Below are 17,973 nucleotides of genomic sequence, written 5' to 3'. Positions count from 1 at the left end.
AAGTGTCCTTGTTTTTTTCCCCCCAGTGGTTTATGGGATTGCTGTGTAGCACTAAACATCTCACAAAAAGAATTCCTGGTTGAGATGAGAATTGGGTGCATCTTGCACACCCCGAAACAACTGTACATGTGCCGCCTTCCTTGCCTCAAACAAAACTGTTTTTAGAAAGGAGTGAAGAACAAACACCAGGTTCCAGTGAAGGGAATGTATAATACAGCTGTAGCCTAGTGCAGCAGTTGTGTGGATATGTAATAGAACCTTTCCACTTAACTCTCCTCCTTCTTATGCCTTTGAAGACAAAAAGTACTAATTTAAATGAGACCTCACTAAATGCTCTTGTGAAGATGAGTACTTTATGGCTGACATTTCTATTGGCTATTTGCTATAAAGGAAAGCATAGTGTGTAGTAATGTATTTTTTTTTCAGAAATCATTTTTGAAATGTCTGTCATTGGTATTTTAGGTTCAGCAGTTGCAAGGAGTTTACAGTTTACATGATCCACACTTCTGGACCCTTTGTAGTGATGTTTACATAGGGACCTTGAAACTATTTGTAGCTCCTGATGCTGACGCCAAGTGGATTCTAAGCCAAACTCACAATATTTTTACTCAGGTATGTCTGCCTTACTTGTTAGAAACTCGGAATACAGTAGCATGCTTGGATACCATGGTATGTGTGTGATAGAGAAAACATGGATGTAAAAATAAAAGTGGAGCAACAAAATATTTATAAAAGTAACAGTTCTGTGTTCTGTCTTTAACACCAAACCAAATACTGTTGTTGTTAAACTTATGATTAACTCCAGCTACCAGAAGCAGAATGGTTAAACCGAAACCTGTTCAATATATGTGGCTCATTCCTCTTCATCAGTCTCTTTACTGCCTCTTAAAGGGAGACATGACATCAGAATGCTGTAGTCTTAGAGGTGCATTGAAGCCTTATGTTGACATACCAGGGACCAAGAAAACAGATGAGGCTTTCTAGATAAGATGTCTGACCACAGAGACTAACCCTACTTCTGCATCCACTGTGATGCCTCTGTATTGGCATTCACTTCTGTTGCTCTAAGAAGCCACATTTTCTGCATGCTTTGTTGCCTTTTAGCAACTTCCAGGCGGTGGTAGCCACTAAAGTCAACATTTACCAACCATTACCATATGCTGGTTTGAGATCATTGCATTTCCTCTTTTCTTAGGCTAAGAAATAACTTCTGTATCTTCAACTGTGTGGTAAAAGTGGTTCCAGCTGAGCTTAGACTGCCAAAATCAATACAGACCACATGGGCACTTCATTAGAAATTGATATTCTCTTGTTAAAGGAAGAAAAATCAACAACCAAAGCCAGTTTTCTATCACTAACTAACACATTAAAAGGAAAGGCAATGAGATTCAGTTGGCTGTCTATAGCTAATACCTGAAGTCCGTAACAAATGATGCCACAGTTTAAAAAAAAAAATTAATGGTATCTGCTGCATTTACTCTAACAAGCTACATTTCACCTTGTTGTATCTAATCTCTAAGTCACAAGACATCTTACCTTGACCAGGATCTGACGCTCAAGTGTTACAAGGTGCTGTATACCATTCAGTTCTAAAAATGGTAAATATCAGGGCAGTTGAAATAATATAGAGTTCCAACGTTTCCCCTTCCCTGATTTCACTCTAATGAAATAGGAAGTTTTCTCCAAAAAAAGGAAATCTTTTGCATATTTTATGAATAAAAGCCAACATACTTATCCCTCTCTGTTCTGTAGCTTCCAAAGAATCCAGGCTTGTGTCCTGTTTTTGACTTCTTGATGATGTTTCTGGATAGACATCCCATGTATCACTGTCAGACTAAGAGCCATCCTATGTTTGGTCCGTTGGAGGAATACCTTCCTTCAGATACCTGTGCCTCTCCAACACAGGAAATTCTTAGATTGTAGATGATGAGTAGCATCAGTTCAGCTCTGAATTGGCCTCTGCCTGTCCATATTCCCCAGAGTTAACTCTATTCTAGAATTCATCAAATTCGAGTAGCATTGTTTGAAGAGTTCAGATAGGAACTTACATGTACTTATTTGTGTCCACACTGTTTTACTTAAGAATGCACAGTGCATCTGCATTAAAGGGAGGCTTTAATTCCAAACGTTGACCCTGTGCAAGACTGAGGTGATGCAGACAGGAAGATGGGAATGCTTCCAAGAACTTGCTTTCTCTGAACATATCTCACAGTAAAGGGCATCTGCCCTCAGATTTTTGGTTCACCAACTTGCACTTAGATGCATAACTAGTCATGGTGGCAGAAAACGCAATCCTGATGTGAAACTTAATGCAAAACTCATTTATTTGGCTTAAGCTTTTCTGCAAAAAAAAAAGTTGTGTGCAGTGAACACACGTGCACCTTTGAAAACAAAGCTGTAAACTAACCAAGTTACTTCTGTTACAAGGCTTGAAGAAAGTAAGGGATTGTTGTAATGTCTAGTCTTAAATCCTTGCGATGCACTCAGAAGCACCGTGATAGTGGGGAGAGGGAGAGAGCAGCATATAAATACCTAGGTAAATAGTAAGGGATGAAACCTTTTATACATGGGCTTCAAACTTAATTTACCTTTCAGTTGTTGCATACTTTTTTCTTGCCCTGTTTTCTAACTATTGGAGGTTTAATAAAATATTGTCAGATTGTTACTAAAATGGTGATATTCAATATGTGACACAACATTACATGATAATGAACTGATTATCCCATAGACCTAGGATTAACTTCAAGGAGATCATCAATAGAGAGACAAGATGCCGAAGGAAGGGAGTTTTATTTGAGCCCAAATATTTATAATGTCAGTGAGGAAAACAGGAATTGCCTTGGTCAGTTAAAACAGCTAATAGGTTGAATAGTTCAGTCTGGAGACGGCTTACATATGTGGGAGGGCCAGTTCTTGGGAAGGTTAGCTTGGCTGTGGGGGCAGTCTGTTTGGATGGACAGACTTGTAATTATTTTGTCATCTCAAATCTCTTGAATCTCCAGTGAAAAAGACTTTTTTGCTAGCAAGACGTCACCTATTCTATATGTTCACTCTAGGGGTTGGTATCAAATGGACTTAGGATAAAGGATACATCTTCCTTCCCTTTGATATGTGGTAGTAGGTGGAGCAAGCATTTTTTGAGCAGTACCGGAGATCATAGTTCTTAAAGTTGTAATTGGCAGGTTAGTCAAAGTGAGCTCGGATGTTCAATATAGACACTCCCTGACTTAAGCAATCGTTCCATTCCGGAAAGCCTTGCGTAACTCGAATTTTGCGTAAGTCGGAAATGTATACCCAAAAGTTACGCCAAAAAACCCCAACCCAACAAAAAAACCTCCTATTCCTAGCTTATAGAACTTTTTCCGTAAGTGCAAATTTGCATAAGTCGGGTCTTGTGTAACCCGGGGAGCGTCTGTATATATTACTGCTGAAACAAAGTCCTATACACTTCAGGGACCCAGACATATTACATTTTCTCGAGTGTGGTTCTGTTCCTAAAGACTCAAGTCAAGTGATTCCAGTTCTCAGGTTTATTCTAGAGTATGGCACATCCTTGACTGAGGGCTTGTCTACATGTGTCGTACCAGTGTAAGGTAAGGTATCAGTTTAAACTGCTATAACACCCTGTGTGGACATTCTTATTCCAGAGTAAATATGGCTTTTTCTGGTTTAGTTTATGCCATTTTGGAAGTAGTTTAAGCTAAACAGCAAAAAGCTACTCTTATTCCAGCATAAGTGTCCATACGGTGACCATAGCAGTTTAACTATACTGGTATAACTTCCTATGTAGACAAGTTCTGAGAGGCAGTAGTGGATGTTTTGATTATTTGCATGGAAGCTTAGCATTTTTTGTGTAGATCTTGAGCTCGCTAAAAGTTGTCTTCCATTACTGTAGCCATCTAAGAGGCTAGTTGACATTAATCTGATTCTCAGCAATGTGTTCTCCTTCCGACTATGTTTGTTATCTTTCTCCTGAAGATGATTCTGCATAAGGAACTATGCACACCACCTTTGCAGCCTAGCAGCATGACTTTAAGGGTTAATAGTCTCTTAAATAATTTACTCCTTATTTGATATAAAATGATGGCGGAGCAAAAGGCATTCCCTAAATTTAATCTCTTGAGGTTTTTGAGCAGAGAGGTGATTTGTAATTTATGTGCTCATAGAGTATTACCAAAAGTTATTTTGATGTTTCACATAAATACTCCATTGCCATGCCTGTCTTCTCTACAAATCCCTGTTATGCTGTAGAACAGCTTCATAGTTCAAACTACGTCACATCCTAATGCTTTGCCTCACTTGAACTGGCATCTGTTCTAATGGTTAAAAACGCACATTAGCCTTTTTAAAAATGTATGTCACGTGATCTTTAGATTGTGGTTGAAGAACTTGTGCTTTAAGATAAGCTTTTTTAACGTTGTAGAAGTACACATCTTCAACTCATGCACTTGCATACATCCATTTTTAATGGATGATTGGCCGTTTCGTAAAATCATTACTATAGAACAAGCTATCCAGTAGATTTGTTTGTTCACAAACAAAAAGGTTTGTACACAAACAAAAAGGTGTACGTATGATAGCATTTGGAACTGGGGTATAGTTGTGTGGGTCATAATTGTTCAGTTTTCTAATTCTCCCTCTTGTGTTTACAGGCAGGAGTCAGACAGCTTTATGTACAGATTGACTTTGCAGCCATGTAGTGAACATCATAAATTGCGTTCTTTGGACCAAAGTTTTCTGGTACTGTAATGGTATAAAACATTGTACTCTTCAAGACAGAGCCACCGCCACCCCAGTTAACCAAGACCAAATAGACTGCTGCCTTTTGGCTACTTCTGGAGTTCACGTTTAAGGAGTAAAAACTGAAAGGATATGTCCTGGACTTCTGGTCTTGTCTTTTGTGGCCCCCAAACTTTTTTCATTTTTGTGGGGGTTTTTTGTTTTTTACTTACTACAATTGTTCCAACAGGAAACTAAGATTGTGGGACTGCAATTCCTGGTCATGTCATTAATGAAGGGCTTGTCTAAACAAAAAATTTGTTCATAGGAAGCTGGGGTGTGAATCTACTCTGTGCTAGCCTTCTGCAGACTAACTGCCCATGTGGCTCCTGTTATATGCATTAACGGTTTGTTAGTGCACTTTGATCTAGTCCTGCTCTAAAGAGGACTAGATCTAAGCACATGTCAGCAGGGTCCACATCGACCGTTAGTCTCTGGCAGGCTAGCACTGAGTAGATTCACACCCCAGTTCACATGAACAAGCCTGAAAGCTGCTCGTTCCCACAAAACCAGTGTTATCAAAAATTGGAGCGCGGTCTTGTACATAATGTCACAATGGGTGGCATTCTTCATTATAATCGTATGTTTGTAAAATTGTTTGTACTTTGCAAACTTAATGAACCAAACCATATTGGGTTTTCAAAGTGCCTTTATATCAGAAGTATTTGCCAGCATCAACATGGAACATGAAGGGTTTTTATTAATTTTATGGCTACAGCTTGTTCTTATACAGTCACAGTCTTATTCTTGCTAGTGATGTATGTGACTGTGTACTTGCGTACTTGTAGATTTTAGACTCCCTTTTACTGTTGCATCTTATCAAATGAACTGGAGTTAAATTTGTTTAATTTACATTACAAGTTAAAGCTATTGTGGGGAAACTTGCTTTCAAAACATCTGTCTATTTGATATATTGTCCTAAGAGTTGTTTTAACCAAATTAAATGTTCAACCCTGGGTCTAAGTCTATGAATGAAAGTTTCTCTCTACTGTTATAGTAATTGGAAATTGTATTGCAATAACCATGTTCCTAAAGTCACCATGCAATAGAGAAAGGCAGTTGCAGCATAATGATAGTAATGGAAGAGCTGGTTTGCTTTTATCTTTCAAATACGGACTTAATCTTTTTTCTGTCAAAGCTTTGCTGTGAAAATTAGTCTACTAGGCTTTAATAGACCGTTAAAGAGGTTGGAAGTAGTTACTAAACTGGGGAGAAGAGGAGAGAGGAGCTCTTCCTGGCAAATGTATCTGCAGTGGAAATGAGAACTATTGGATGTGCTATGTAAGGTCACATTCTCTTAGTTGACCTGTTTGATTCTGACATGAGCATGATCTGTCTTATCGACGTCTTGTGTGTGTTTCCACACACTCACAAAGATTTGTCCACAGAACGCTTTCCAGAAACACCCATAGACCATATCTTTACTGGCACTTATATTAATTTATATTTTGAATTCAAAACGAGTGTTAAATTCCTGGGACAATCCTACAACACCTGTACTGTAGATGCAATGCTTCCACTAAAATTAGATTACTACAGTTATCAGTGCAAAATTACTGTAGTCTCTCATTCCGTTTGAATTCAGAGACTGAACAGTAAAGATCCCTCAAATGTATCTTTGATTTCCATATTTGAAGCTGTTGGTTAGTCTGACTAGGACACAGAGCAAGAAAAAGGAAGCCTCCTTTTTATTATTCGGAAATAAATTTTCTGTTTGATCGGAAACTTATGAATTAATAAATTTACACTTAATGTACAGTGGTTAGTGGAGTAAAACAAGACAAGGATGCTTACTTGAAAAATCAAACATGCTGCTGACTGGTACGAATTCTAGGTATTTTTCTGATGCAGATATCACTGTCCTTGTAACTGATTTAAATACCTAGTAATGGGTAGTAGTAAAACCAAGGAGCATTGTAGTTCTAATCAGTTCAACTTTAGTGACAGTTGATGAGCACTGAGGATGATAGAGACTACAGAAATACCGGAGATTGAATTGCAGGGATGGTTTGTATAGTGCAATGGCTTTGTTGCAGATGTTACTGCATTGTTGCAGTTTTCATATTACAGGGATAAGCAGCTTCTTAAATTCAGTGTTATTCCTCCTGTATGACTCACTCTGTCTGTATTTTTATATATATATAAATGCTGCTCAGTTGCTAGTCTGTGCCTTGAGTTGAGCTCACCAGATTGATGCAGATATACGAGTGCTGAATGAACGAATAATTTTTAATTTGTTCAAAGTTGTGATTCAAACCCCAAGGTAAGACCTCTTCCATTGCTTCCAAAATGTCATGCACATACATGGACTGTGGGTATTGTCTATTGTTTGGGTGGTCTTTAACACAGGCAATAATGCAACAATCCACTGATCTTAAGGATGGTGGCCTCTGTCACTTTGAGCCACCATTTTAAAAGGAAGACCCAGCCTCTTTCACCTAAATTGTACAAGCCATAACCTCAAACTGATTTTTTGGGGTGATTATGCCTTCCAGACTTACAGCTTTGATTTGTTTCTGGGCTGATGAGCAAAGCTTCCTAATCATCTTAAAATACTTTTAACACTAGCCAAATTATTGGGGTAAGCTGCTTATTGTGAATGTTTTAGCTGAATGTTCGTGGGATGCTTTTTCAGTTGCTGTGACTTCCTAAATGTCTTACTGCAAGTGAGCAATTGCTTGGATGTTACTGTTTTTTTTTCTCTTGTGTATTTTAAAAGGACTCAAGATGGTTATATGGCTAATCTTCCTTGCCAAGACCAGTATTTGACTGAGAACATAATCTGTTTTCTGCACGCTGAGCTTTAATGAAAATTGCCCTTTAAACTACTTGTAACAAAGATTAAATTTTTCTTGCCTAGGAAGACCGTAATTTGAGACTCGGGGGAGGAATTAGGCCCATGGTGTCTTGCTCATGAGAAATGCACATTTTTACAATCGAGATGACTATCTTAATCACGTTTGGGATGGTTTGCCATTTTATAGCAAGATGCACATAACTTCCACATTTGTTTTTGTAAAATGTAATTTAAATGTGGTGCTAGTGTATGGAAGCCAGTTGTTTGCTGTCCAGCAACAGGATTGTGTTGTCATTTCAAGTACATGACTTTTTGGCTGAGTAGACTTATTTTAAAAGAATGTGCGAGTAAACTGGTCAAAAGAAGGTAGATGGCATACCCTGCATTTTAAGTTGGTGTAAATTGACTCCTGCAGCATGAAGTCAAAACAGCATTGGTTGGGCAGCATAGAGGCCAACAAATGCATTTTGTGCCTTCAGGATGCTCTGTCCTGGGCTAACTCTGGTCCATTATGGGGTAGGATGCTTGTGAGGGACAGGTGTCAGGCTGTCCAGCCATCGTGTTTTGTGTCTTCCAGGAAGTCTTTCACCCTGCTTCCAAACAGCATAGCAGCATTTAATTTTTTTCACCTACTAATGAACTACTGGGTGAGCTGGAATTATTGAAGACTGTAGATCATGTGACTAATATAAACCCCTGATTGTTGAACATCAAGGACTACTTACAACTGTTTTGTTTCACATGACATTAGATTCTGCTTCTAATATACTAATGGAGGTATTGGTAATCTCTTGACTTTATCCTGAATCCCTGCAGAAGATGGTCTATTTTAAGAATGATTGGGGGGGAGGAATTACAGTAGAACCTTACTAAATTTCACTTTTCTAATTGACAAACCTGATAACTGTCAAAATCTCATCTAATTCTCCATGAAGACATAACAGCAAGGTGCTCCAGTGAATCTCATTACTAGAAATATGTATCAGATTACTACCTACAGTGTTGCCTGGCATTGAACATATTGTGGAGGAAAACAGGCCATCCATTGGAGTTTACAATCTGATCCTATAAACAGTTAAACATGAATAAAGTTACAAACTGTGCATGAGTGGGCCCCAAGTGAGGAGCTTAAGTAAATCTAGTATCCTTGTTACACTACAGTATGGGTTAAACTAGTACAAAAAATAAGCATGTCAGAATAATTGAACCAAGTACATTTTTTGTAATGCATTATTGCAGTAATCTGTATTTGATCTTCCAGTCATTAACCTGTGAAATTTTAAAATCTAAAATGTTTTAGACAGGCTGCCTGTCTATTATCAGAATCCAGAACTCTAACTCATACTCAGTAGCACTAGCTTCCACCTAAGATTCACTATTTTAACTATATTTGAGATTATGATTTGTTTTACTTTTAAAATTTAAGAATTAAAAATCTGGGTAGAGAAGGGAGGAAGGAAATACCCACCAGTTCAGTACAGATGGTAACTATCAATGTATTGTGGGGATGCAAATGAGATACCTGGAGAAGGTGCTGTAGAATAGCACTGTTCTTCAATATTATATATCTTTCAAATCAATGCACTGCTCTGTGTACCTTCACACCCACTGACCTTTGGTACTGCATAATTCAGATGTCATATGAGACCTTGAGGATTGTATGAAATGGAAAATGGATTTTAAAGATGTTGAATTTTTATTAAATAGGCATGAGAATACATCTAAGATTGTTTTAAGTATCAGTTCAGATCAGCACCTTTATTCATGAACAACCTTGTCCTGTTTTCTTCAGTTAGCTTTTATGATTGTATTTGGTATGACAGCTGATTATTTTTTAAACTGTGTGATTTTTAGATGGTAAAAGAATAATACAATACAGAGGAGCTTTCTTCAACCCAGTTCTCTCACTGTTAATACTGGTTTTTCAAAACCAAAATATGGTGGTCTCAGACCCTACCTTAATAGGATGCTGCATTGCATACAATAGCACTACCCACGCCTGCAGTGGTTAATTCCCCCCAGCCCCAAGACCAGGGATCCTCTTTCTGCTTTTTATTTTTTTTATTTTACTTCTCTTTTCCTCAAAGCCCTTGTGTTGGTGACCATCTGTGTCTGGCCTTCACAGGCAGGAGGTTGTTATAGTACCCTGTCAAAAGATGCAGGTCAATCTCCCAGGATCTACTAGCAACTAAAATTTTTATTCATCTCAGTATGTGCAAATGCAGAATTATCTACCTTTCAGGTTTGGTGAGCCACATTTCAAGTGTAAGTTCCTTCCTGTGGGTTAATTTTACTCTTCACAGAATGTTTGGCAGAAGCACTGTTGTGTAAAGGAATTTGCATATTTCACTTCCCACATATACAAAAAACCTTGATGGTAATATGGGCCAGGATCTAGTTCGAATTGAAATCAGTAGCTACTGAAGGGGCTGGCTAGCACATCAAGCAATGTGAATGAAAAAATTGCCAAAACCATTCCTAGCAGCAACAGAGTCCTGTTTGCACCTTTCCAGTTAATTTCATATACATGAAGTACTCTTATTGGTGTGCTTAAATTTAATAGTGTGGTATTAGAACATCTATAAACAAATGTTTGAGTAGTAAATTGCTGATTCTAAATACAGTTGTGGAGACGCTATACTGTAACTTGGTTTGGGAGTGCTGACGTTAAGCCATTATGACTCGCCCCAAGTGCAATATTTAAAATTTTAATGTAACCTTTTTTCTACTTGAATGGTTTAAGTAAAACATTTCATCTGATGTATTTGAAAAAGATTTGGGATCAAATTTCCTTTCAATAAAACTTGGTTTTAAAAACAAACCCTGCATGTGTATTTTCTGATGTGACTAGCTGACAAGTAAGGATCTTGAAAGTCCATGTTGTAGACCTGATTTTTCAAGAACTTTTAAATATCAAGTTGTAGATCTACTGGATAGAAAACTCCCCTTAAACTAGCTTTTGTAGAACAGTTCAGAACAGATAAGGGGTGCCAATACAATACATAATTTTTGATGCCTGCTGGCATATCCAAACCTCCCAACATGTGGGCTGCAGCGCCCTGAAATGACAGACCACATGGTTTCTTCCATTCCTTGCCACTTTCAGGTGATTAACAGTCACCACTTCAACAGATTCCTAGGCTGCAATGTTCTCACCTTTATTCCCTTTTCTTAGGTAGAGCAGGGTTTATGGACAGGCCTGGCTGTTTCCCAAAACCCCCCGTTAATTTCTTTCCACATTCACGTCCCCATTGCACACAATAAATAGGCCAAATTAATTACATCTTTGAGAACTAGGGTAGCCCAAACCCTTACACGGCTACTTGGATTGCCCTGGCATAGGTGATTCTTTGGGTGGCATAGTAGGACAAGAGCGAAGCACAGCAAAGTTTTCCAGAGCACCAATCCTGTTTGGAGAATGTGGTGCAGGTCTGTCTCATGCTAGCGGGACAGTGCATGTGGTGTAGGGTGCACAGAACTGGCAAGCTATTTTTTGCACACACTTACCCAGTTCATCTTGCTCAGGTTCATCTGAACTTCCCAGCCAGAGGCCATTCCTCCCCCCCCAGGGGTAGGTCTTCTAGCATTCATGATGCCCCTGGGAAGGGGAAGCTTTTCACCAGGATGAGCTCAAACCTGTGAAACCTTCCTGATAAGCAGTCCTGAAACCAGCAAGACACTTTCCTTGCAGTTCCATGTCTTCATCTGCAGAGTATGTGAACTCCTGTTCAAGGGAATGTTGTCGGTAGCAGAGTATAAGTCCACTTATGCTGTTTGTATGTTTAAAGTAAGGATGGGAAAAAAATCTAAATTTTAAAAATTGCCACAAAGCAGGGGACAGGTAAAGGCTCTTTATTCAAGTGTTCCTTTGACATTCATTGTCTTCAAAGCTAGATTCATCCACAGCAAAGAGCTTAAGCATATCTATTTCCAGAGGATGCATATTGCCTGCTATGATCATGGAATGTAGCGGGCCACCTAGTTCTACGGTGGACAGCTGTTGTAAAGTGCCTGAAGCAATTTTCTGATCCATGGCACCCACCCTTGCTAGGCCAACACAGACTGTGCTCTCCGTAACTTCTACAAAAAAGAAAATGTAATTTCAGGAAATAATTCATCTTTCATTTTCTAGAGAGCAAATTCAATCTCTTTACTGAGCAATATTTGCTTCACTGAAAGTAATGAATGTATTTTACATTTACAAAAGCATTGAGTCTCAAGATTCCAGTCTGATTTTAATCTAATGCTTTAAAGCCAGGAGTTTTTTTGCAAAATGGGATGGAACTCTGTTCTTCGAGGAGATGCAGTACTATAAGCCGCTTACTAACTGTAGTTTAAAACGGGATGTGGCAAATACACAGTAGAGGGGTGCTAGTTCCCTTCTCCAAGTGAGTCCTCCTTTCAGTCAGTGCCAGTAGCAGGATACTGGTCTAGGTGAGAAGACTACCTTCGCACTCCTACTTCCAGACCTCAGCAGAGAGAAGTAAACTACTAAAGGAATAAGAGCAGGGAATTTGCTCTAAAATGTATATTTTGTAAATTTAAAAATCAAACCAAATTTTAATAGAAATACAAGTGAATTAAGGTGGTGGTTGTTTTAGCTCTGCTCTCAGTAACAGTACAAATGTAAAGTAGCTACCTAATATAAAGGCTTGGTAGAATTTGATTTTTTTATAACTGACATACCAATAGTAGTTTATGCATTTTATCCAATTTTTACAGTTCCACAAAATTATGGGTTTTAAACTTTTTTTTGATTTATCAATTTAAAATTTGTTATGGGGAGTGTCTGATGCTGAGATTCAAAAACAAAGCTTTAACTTCACCCCGTCAAAATACACACAGTAAATATTTTTAAATCAAACTAAAGTTCAAGCAGTATTTCTTCATCTGTAAATTGACAATGTAAATGTCAGCTTGTCTATTTTATCATAGACACATCTACCAACAAATCTAATTCTTCCAAGCCTACTTCTGTCAATGGGATTAACCTGAATTTACCCTGGGGTAAATAAGAATTTGGCCAATAACTAGTGAAGTGACTTAGGTGTATCATATGAAAATCTTGAGGTACAATTGTCTAAGGCATTCACAGTACAGTTAAAGGGAAATGTCAATGTTAAAATATTCTAACAGTTCTAAAAACCTGTGTAAATAAACCCTCCATTGTGATCCATTCAAACAGCCTCCCCTTGTTTAATCTGATGTACCAAACGGAAAGATGAATGGTAACTATACCAGTTGAATCAGACTGAAGACCTTGACTATACCTCCAGGAACCACTAACTCCCCTTCACCAGTGCTCACTGCCTGCAGTACAGCTTGGGCTTTGCCAAACACATCTTGTGATCAGCTGACTAGGGTTGAGGGTAGCCCAGTTTCACTTCAGGTCAGGAGCTGCTCTAATGAATAGGAGCCGAGCAGTAGTAGAGACTCCTCAGTAAAGGTAGAGAAAGGGGAAGCCTGGAGCACTAGCACCTGGAAACTACTATTAAATATGTACCTGGTTCTTCTCCTTGAAGCCTCCTATTTTGAACAATGGCAAGAAGCTGTTCTGCAGCTTGGTTCACACTCATGTACCGTGGCGATTCATAAATCTTCTTTCCTCTGATGGAAAAAACTAAAGTAATAACTGCCTTGCCAAATACTATTCAACCACAGAATACTAGGTTATTGTAATTCTCTCATTCCGTTATCTCTATGGCACATTTCAGCTTTAACATAACCCATATGGTTTAAGTAATCCATAGGCGGTGGGGGTGAATTTCAGCTCAACTGCAGTCCCTGGGCTCTCTGCACACTTGTAAAGCAGCAGGGCATAAGTGGCTGATATTTTGCTATCTTAAGATTCAAGTGAGACTGCTGGAAACTACAGCGTCTGCATTTACTTCCAACAATCATCATGTAAGCAGATAATTACAAAGCAGAAATTTCTCAAACTCTTTGGCGAGTTTGCCAATTCTGGCTACATTCAAACGAAGTTTATGAATGTGAGTCTAGGCCAAAAGTTACAGCATGTCTTGAAGCAAAAGTTTATAGACCCAACTATAAAAAGATGGTTTAGAAATGACAAACTTCTTTGAGACAGCTAAATGAACTTAGTTAAACTAATACTATTAAAAATGCTTCTGTTTGGTGTTAAGAGAATGGAATGTCTGTACTCCAGATGCAGTTTCTGGCCAGTGCACTGAGATGATTCAGAGCACTGTCTTGCTTTCAGCTGAGAGAGACTATACTGTGCAAGATTGAAGAATTATAAGACTTCATTCACTGAACAACCTCTTATAGAAGGACCTAGTTAAGACAAAATGTTTTGTTTATTGAACACAATACCAAAAACTAGTGTGCAATTATTGCAAATTAAGGGCTCGATCCCACTGTAATCAATGGCAAAACTCTCATTTGTGGTAGTGAATGCAGAACCATGCCTAAGTGCTTTACTTCATTACAAGTGAGCATCTAAGAAACAGGTGAGTGCAGTATTACTAAGTAGGAGGAAGGATCTTCAACCAGTTTTCACTAGAACATGCCGACAATATATTTATTTTCAAAATAGTGACTCACTTCATCAGGTTTTCCAGAGATTGCTCCTTTACTTTTATGTCTGCAGGATAAAAGTTATATTTATTAGGCACAAATAAAGACTTCATCTGAGATACTGTAATCTTCTCACTCATCTTAACTGTCTAAACAGGTAAGGGCTTAGTTAGTGGTTTAAATTAGCAGGTCTCTTCTGCTTTTCATACACCAATATTTTAGCTAGTGAGGGAACTACAAACATGGATTTCTAGCAAAGTAGTATCAGCTCTATTCTGAGCTTCAAATAGTAGTTATGAAGAAAAACTTTCCTTTCCTTTTATAAAGATGAAGTTTTACCTGGGATTGCATTGATTCTAGTGCAAATAAGAACAATGTAAAACAGCCCTTAAAACACTTAAGTACTACAATGATGGGCACAGTTGTCATAAGATTGAAAAAAATCTCAGAATGATACTGTTCTAAAACATTTAAACATAGAAGTTTCTGGAAGCCAGATGTATTGCACAGTTCATTCATATATTCTAGGTTCAGTTGCACCTCGATAGTCAGAAGGTAAAGCAGCATAACTCAGCAGCAGCATTCACTTTAACCACCACACAGGAACCTAATTCATTAGCAGTTCCTTCCTGCTACAATTTCTGGATGTGTGTGTTTTAAATACAGAGCAACTCTGCAATTTTATGGAGACTCAGGTACCTGCATTATCTCTGACAGGCACTCAAGTTCTACAATAGGTAGCAGTGGAAATTATATACTAAACAGTAGAATGTTTAGCTTGTACTGACTCACAATTTTTGAGTTGGTGTTCAAATCATAGTGCATTACACTCAGATCTGTAGGCAGGAGACTTACATCACATCTCAAATCTGTATTCAATGCGTAAAAAAGCTGTACAAAAAAGGTAAAAGTTGGGGTATGTTTTCAGTCTTGAAATCGCTGTTCAGATTTTAGCATCAACCTCTGCCAAGGAAATTCTGAGCAAAAGGTTTTTATAACAAGATCTGTGCATAAACTGGCCTTTTATTTTTATTTTTTTAAGTTGTGGGAACTAGAGACAATTTATCGTAAGTTAGAGTTACGGTACTTCCAAATCAAAACCATATTCTAATAGCACTGTTTCTGCATTTTGCTTTTACTCATTTGTGAAATATCCTTTAATGTAATTTGACTAAATCAATTAAAATAGACCACAACCAAGTGGTATTAAAGGAACACTTAATTTGAAATTATCAAGTTTCAAATGTGACTTAAAATTAGATTTAAGTCCTATACCTGCCATGAATTCTCCCCCCTCCCCACACCCCAAACTTTGTGGTTTTGCAAAACCACAATGTTAAAATCAACACAAAATGAAAAACAGTGCAAAGGATTAAATGCTAACAGATGCAGAGTAAGTGAACCAAAAAAAAAAAATCTCCCTCCTGCTTCCCTTCTTAAGTTTGTTAACTTGTAATAATAGGACTTACACTTCTGAAAACTTAAAGTTCATGTTTCTTTAAAAAGTTACCAAAAATCTGATTTTAACCACCTCTGAAAACATTTCTGTGCATTTGGAAAGTCAGCCAAATGTGCAATGACACTTGTACATTTAAATTGTTTCCAGACTAAGGTTCTTCCAATCCCCCACAGAATGCATGTTTTTACTTAAACTAGTAATTTATTAAGCACTGACAGCTCCCTCCTCAGCCCAAAAGACATGTGGAAAGGCTCTCATTCTTGAAGTGGTCACAAACCAAGGGCTCGAACCTGCACACTCTTAGGCATGTGTGTAATTTTATGCAATGGGACTATTATCATGTTAGAGTTACACAGGCTTATGTGTTTCCAGCACTGGTGTTTAAGATTTGGATTACAGGATAGGGCTAAATAAAAAGATCAGACAAAACAATGTGAGCTACTGAGGATGGTGCTAATTTAAAATCAGTCATTTGTTTTAGATCCTTGCTTTACAGTGTTTTTATATATTACAATGTAACCTTGTCACGCTGTAAATGTCTTCAGATTAATGAATGCTATATTAGAAGATGAAAATCATTTAATTAAATACTACACATCTGGCTAATATGACATGCCTCTTCCAAGATCTATTAAGGTCTAAACAATTTAAAAAAAGATGATACTTGCTAATTACTGCAACCTGATTTGGATCTTGAACAGGAGATACACTTGTCCTTAAACTCACGCTGCATTTTAACAGCATATGCAGATCTCTGATCCTTGTTGACTTCTATTGAAGCACAGGGGTTTTTTTGGTTTCTTGACTCCTTTTTAGAAATTGCAGGCCACAGTTAAACAAGATAGGGCCAGTAAAGCTATTCTAAATTCACATAAGCAATCCACAAAGGATGCAATTTTTGGTATTTTTTCTTCAAACAATTAAGAACATTTTTCTTCTAAATGTATTACGTTTATCACCATAGCCTCTGGATGTTGTATAAAACAGTGACTACAGAACAAAGACAGATATCCGTTACCGAGTAAGCACAGCGTGTGCATTCCATTTTGCTTGTTCTTCTGAATCTTGTCAAAAAAGCTTTCTGGTTTCCACGTATCCGTCCAGAAAACTACAGATACTGTTTCTCCAAAGTTGTACAACTAAAAGAAAAAAACCCACATAAGCAAAGAAGAAATTACTTAAGTGTGGATTACAAAAGTTTCTATACATTAAATATTAGGAAATTAAGGTTTGACAAAACTAAAAGCGAGGAAGTCGTGAGTGTGTTTAAGGAGGGAGCATCAGACTGGAACTAAGGCACCCTTATATAAAAGGGTATTTTCAATGATTTTGTTGCACACACAGGAAAGAATAAATTAATACCTCCTTTTAAAAAAGGTGTCCTGTTTGTCCTGTTCTCCCCTTGCTGCACTGCAAGTCGTTGGAATGGTGCATTAACAAGACTTTGTTCCAGACTTAGATACAAAGGAAAAACAAAGTTCCCTCTCTGCTATGGAATAGGAAGTTAACTACTGTTCTGTCATCCTCCAGGCAGCGATGCATGTTAGAGAATGAGTAGTGAAGCTGCCCCCTAAGGCTTGTATCCAGCTCTTTATTCTGGTCACCATTCTTCATTAACTTTCAATATTCCTTCTATACTTAAAAAGACCCAATCATGTCCTTATTCAGGAAAAATTCCCCAGTTAAGTCAAGGTGGACTAGGCCCTTTTGAAAAACTGAAGCAAAGCTGTAGGTATCTAGTAGATTATTTCCTAAATCTATAAGGAAGCAGGTAGGCAGCCTCCAATACTGCTGTAGCATCTGCATTGCCCGTGTAATACTTCTACAAGCCTGGGGATAAATTATTCTTGTAATATTTGTATTAAAATAGTGCTCACAGGATGCGTGTGCTATACATGAAGATGCTGTCCCTGTGCAAATGAAGTTAGAATTTGAGAGACAACCAATACCATGAGGATTAGAGGACAGCAGCTACAGCTAGATATATTTTGTGTGTGGGCATATGCACCCTCATTTGTAGGCAGACACAGTGGCAATTACATTCACTTGTCCCTCAGTCTTGCCATCATATATTGGCTGTCTTCACAGTAATGGGAAAGGTGTGCCATGGAAGATATTTGATATAGTTCTGTAGATTAGTTCCAGATGGGTATTGTAAGGGGCAGCATAAAATAGAAATATTTTCCTGAGTTGTAATTAAAGGCAGAATTTGGCCTGCAAATCTATTACTGGTGTTGATGCATACAAAAGAAATAACTCAGCTTGGCTTTAAGATCCCAGGTTGAGTTTCAGGGCTGGGAGTTGGAAAACGTATTTATGCATCTACACTAAGTTAATTTGATCCGGAAGGCAGCAGAGGCAATAAACACCAAATCCTGATCTGTTTATTGTCTCACCTCAA

At 37.9% G+C, this 17,973-nt stretch overlaps 2 protein-coding genes across 5 annotated transcripts in view; one reads left to right on the top strand and one right to left on the bottom strand.

The window, feature by feature from the left end:
* The window catches only part of SLC30A7 (solute carrier family 30 member 7), a 56,705-nt gene extending 46,351 nt beyond the window's left edge, over positions 1–10,354 (top strand). For both annotated transcript variants that reach the window (XM_074961240.1, XM_074961239.1), the window contains exons 10-11: positions 463–612; positions 4,653–10,354. In XM_074961240.1, coding sequence (XP_074817341.1) covers positions 463–612; positions 4,653–4,700 — 198 coding nt within the window. In that variant the 3' untranslated portion in view covers positions 4,701–10,354. The remainder of the gene's footprint in view (positions 1–462; positions 613–4,652) is intronic.
* The window catches only part of DPH5 (diphthamide biosynthesis 5), a 40,671-nt gene continuing 32,131 nt past the window's right edge, over positions 9,434–17,973 (bottom strand). The window contains exons 5-8 of one of the 3 annotated variants that reach the window (XM_074961243.1): positions 16,591–16,711; positions 14,141–14,180; positions 13,080–13,183; positions 9,434–11,656 (exon numbers count right to left, since the gene is read on the bottom strand). In XM_074961243.1, the coding sequence (XP_074817344.1) occupies positions 11,433–11,656; positions 13,080–13,183; positions 14,141–14,180; positions 16,591–16,711 (489 nt within the window). In that variant the 3' untranslated portion in view covers positions 9,434–11,432. The remainder of the gene's footprint in view (positions 11,657–13,079; positions 13,184–14,140; positions 14,181–16,590; positions 16,712–17,973) is intronic. The other 2 variants (XM_074961242.1, XM_074961241.1) reach the window with 2 other exon arrangements.

The sequence above is a fragment of the Natator depressus genome, chromosome 8 (genome assembly GCF_965152275.1).
Source record: "Natator depressus isolate rNatDep1 chromosome 8, rNatDep2.hap1, whole genome shotgun sequence".
Taxonomy (NCBI): domain Eukaryota; kingdom Metazoa; phylum Chordata; order Testudines; family Cheloniidae; genus Natator; species Natator depressus.
Note: the sequence above shows the minus strand (reverse complement) of the source record. Positions and strands in the feature narration are given on the sequence as shown.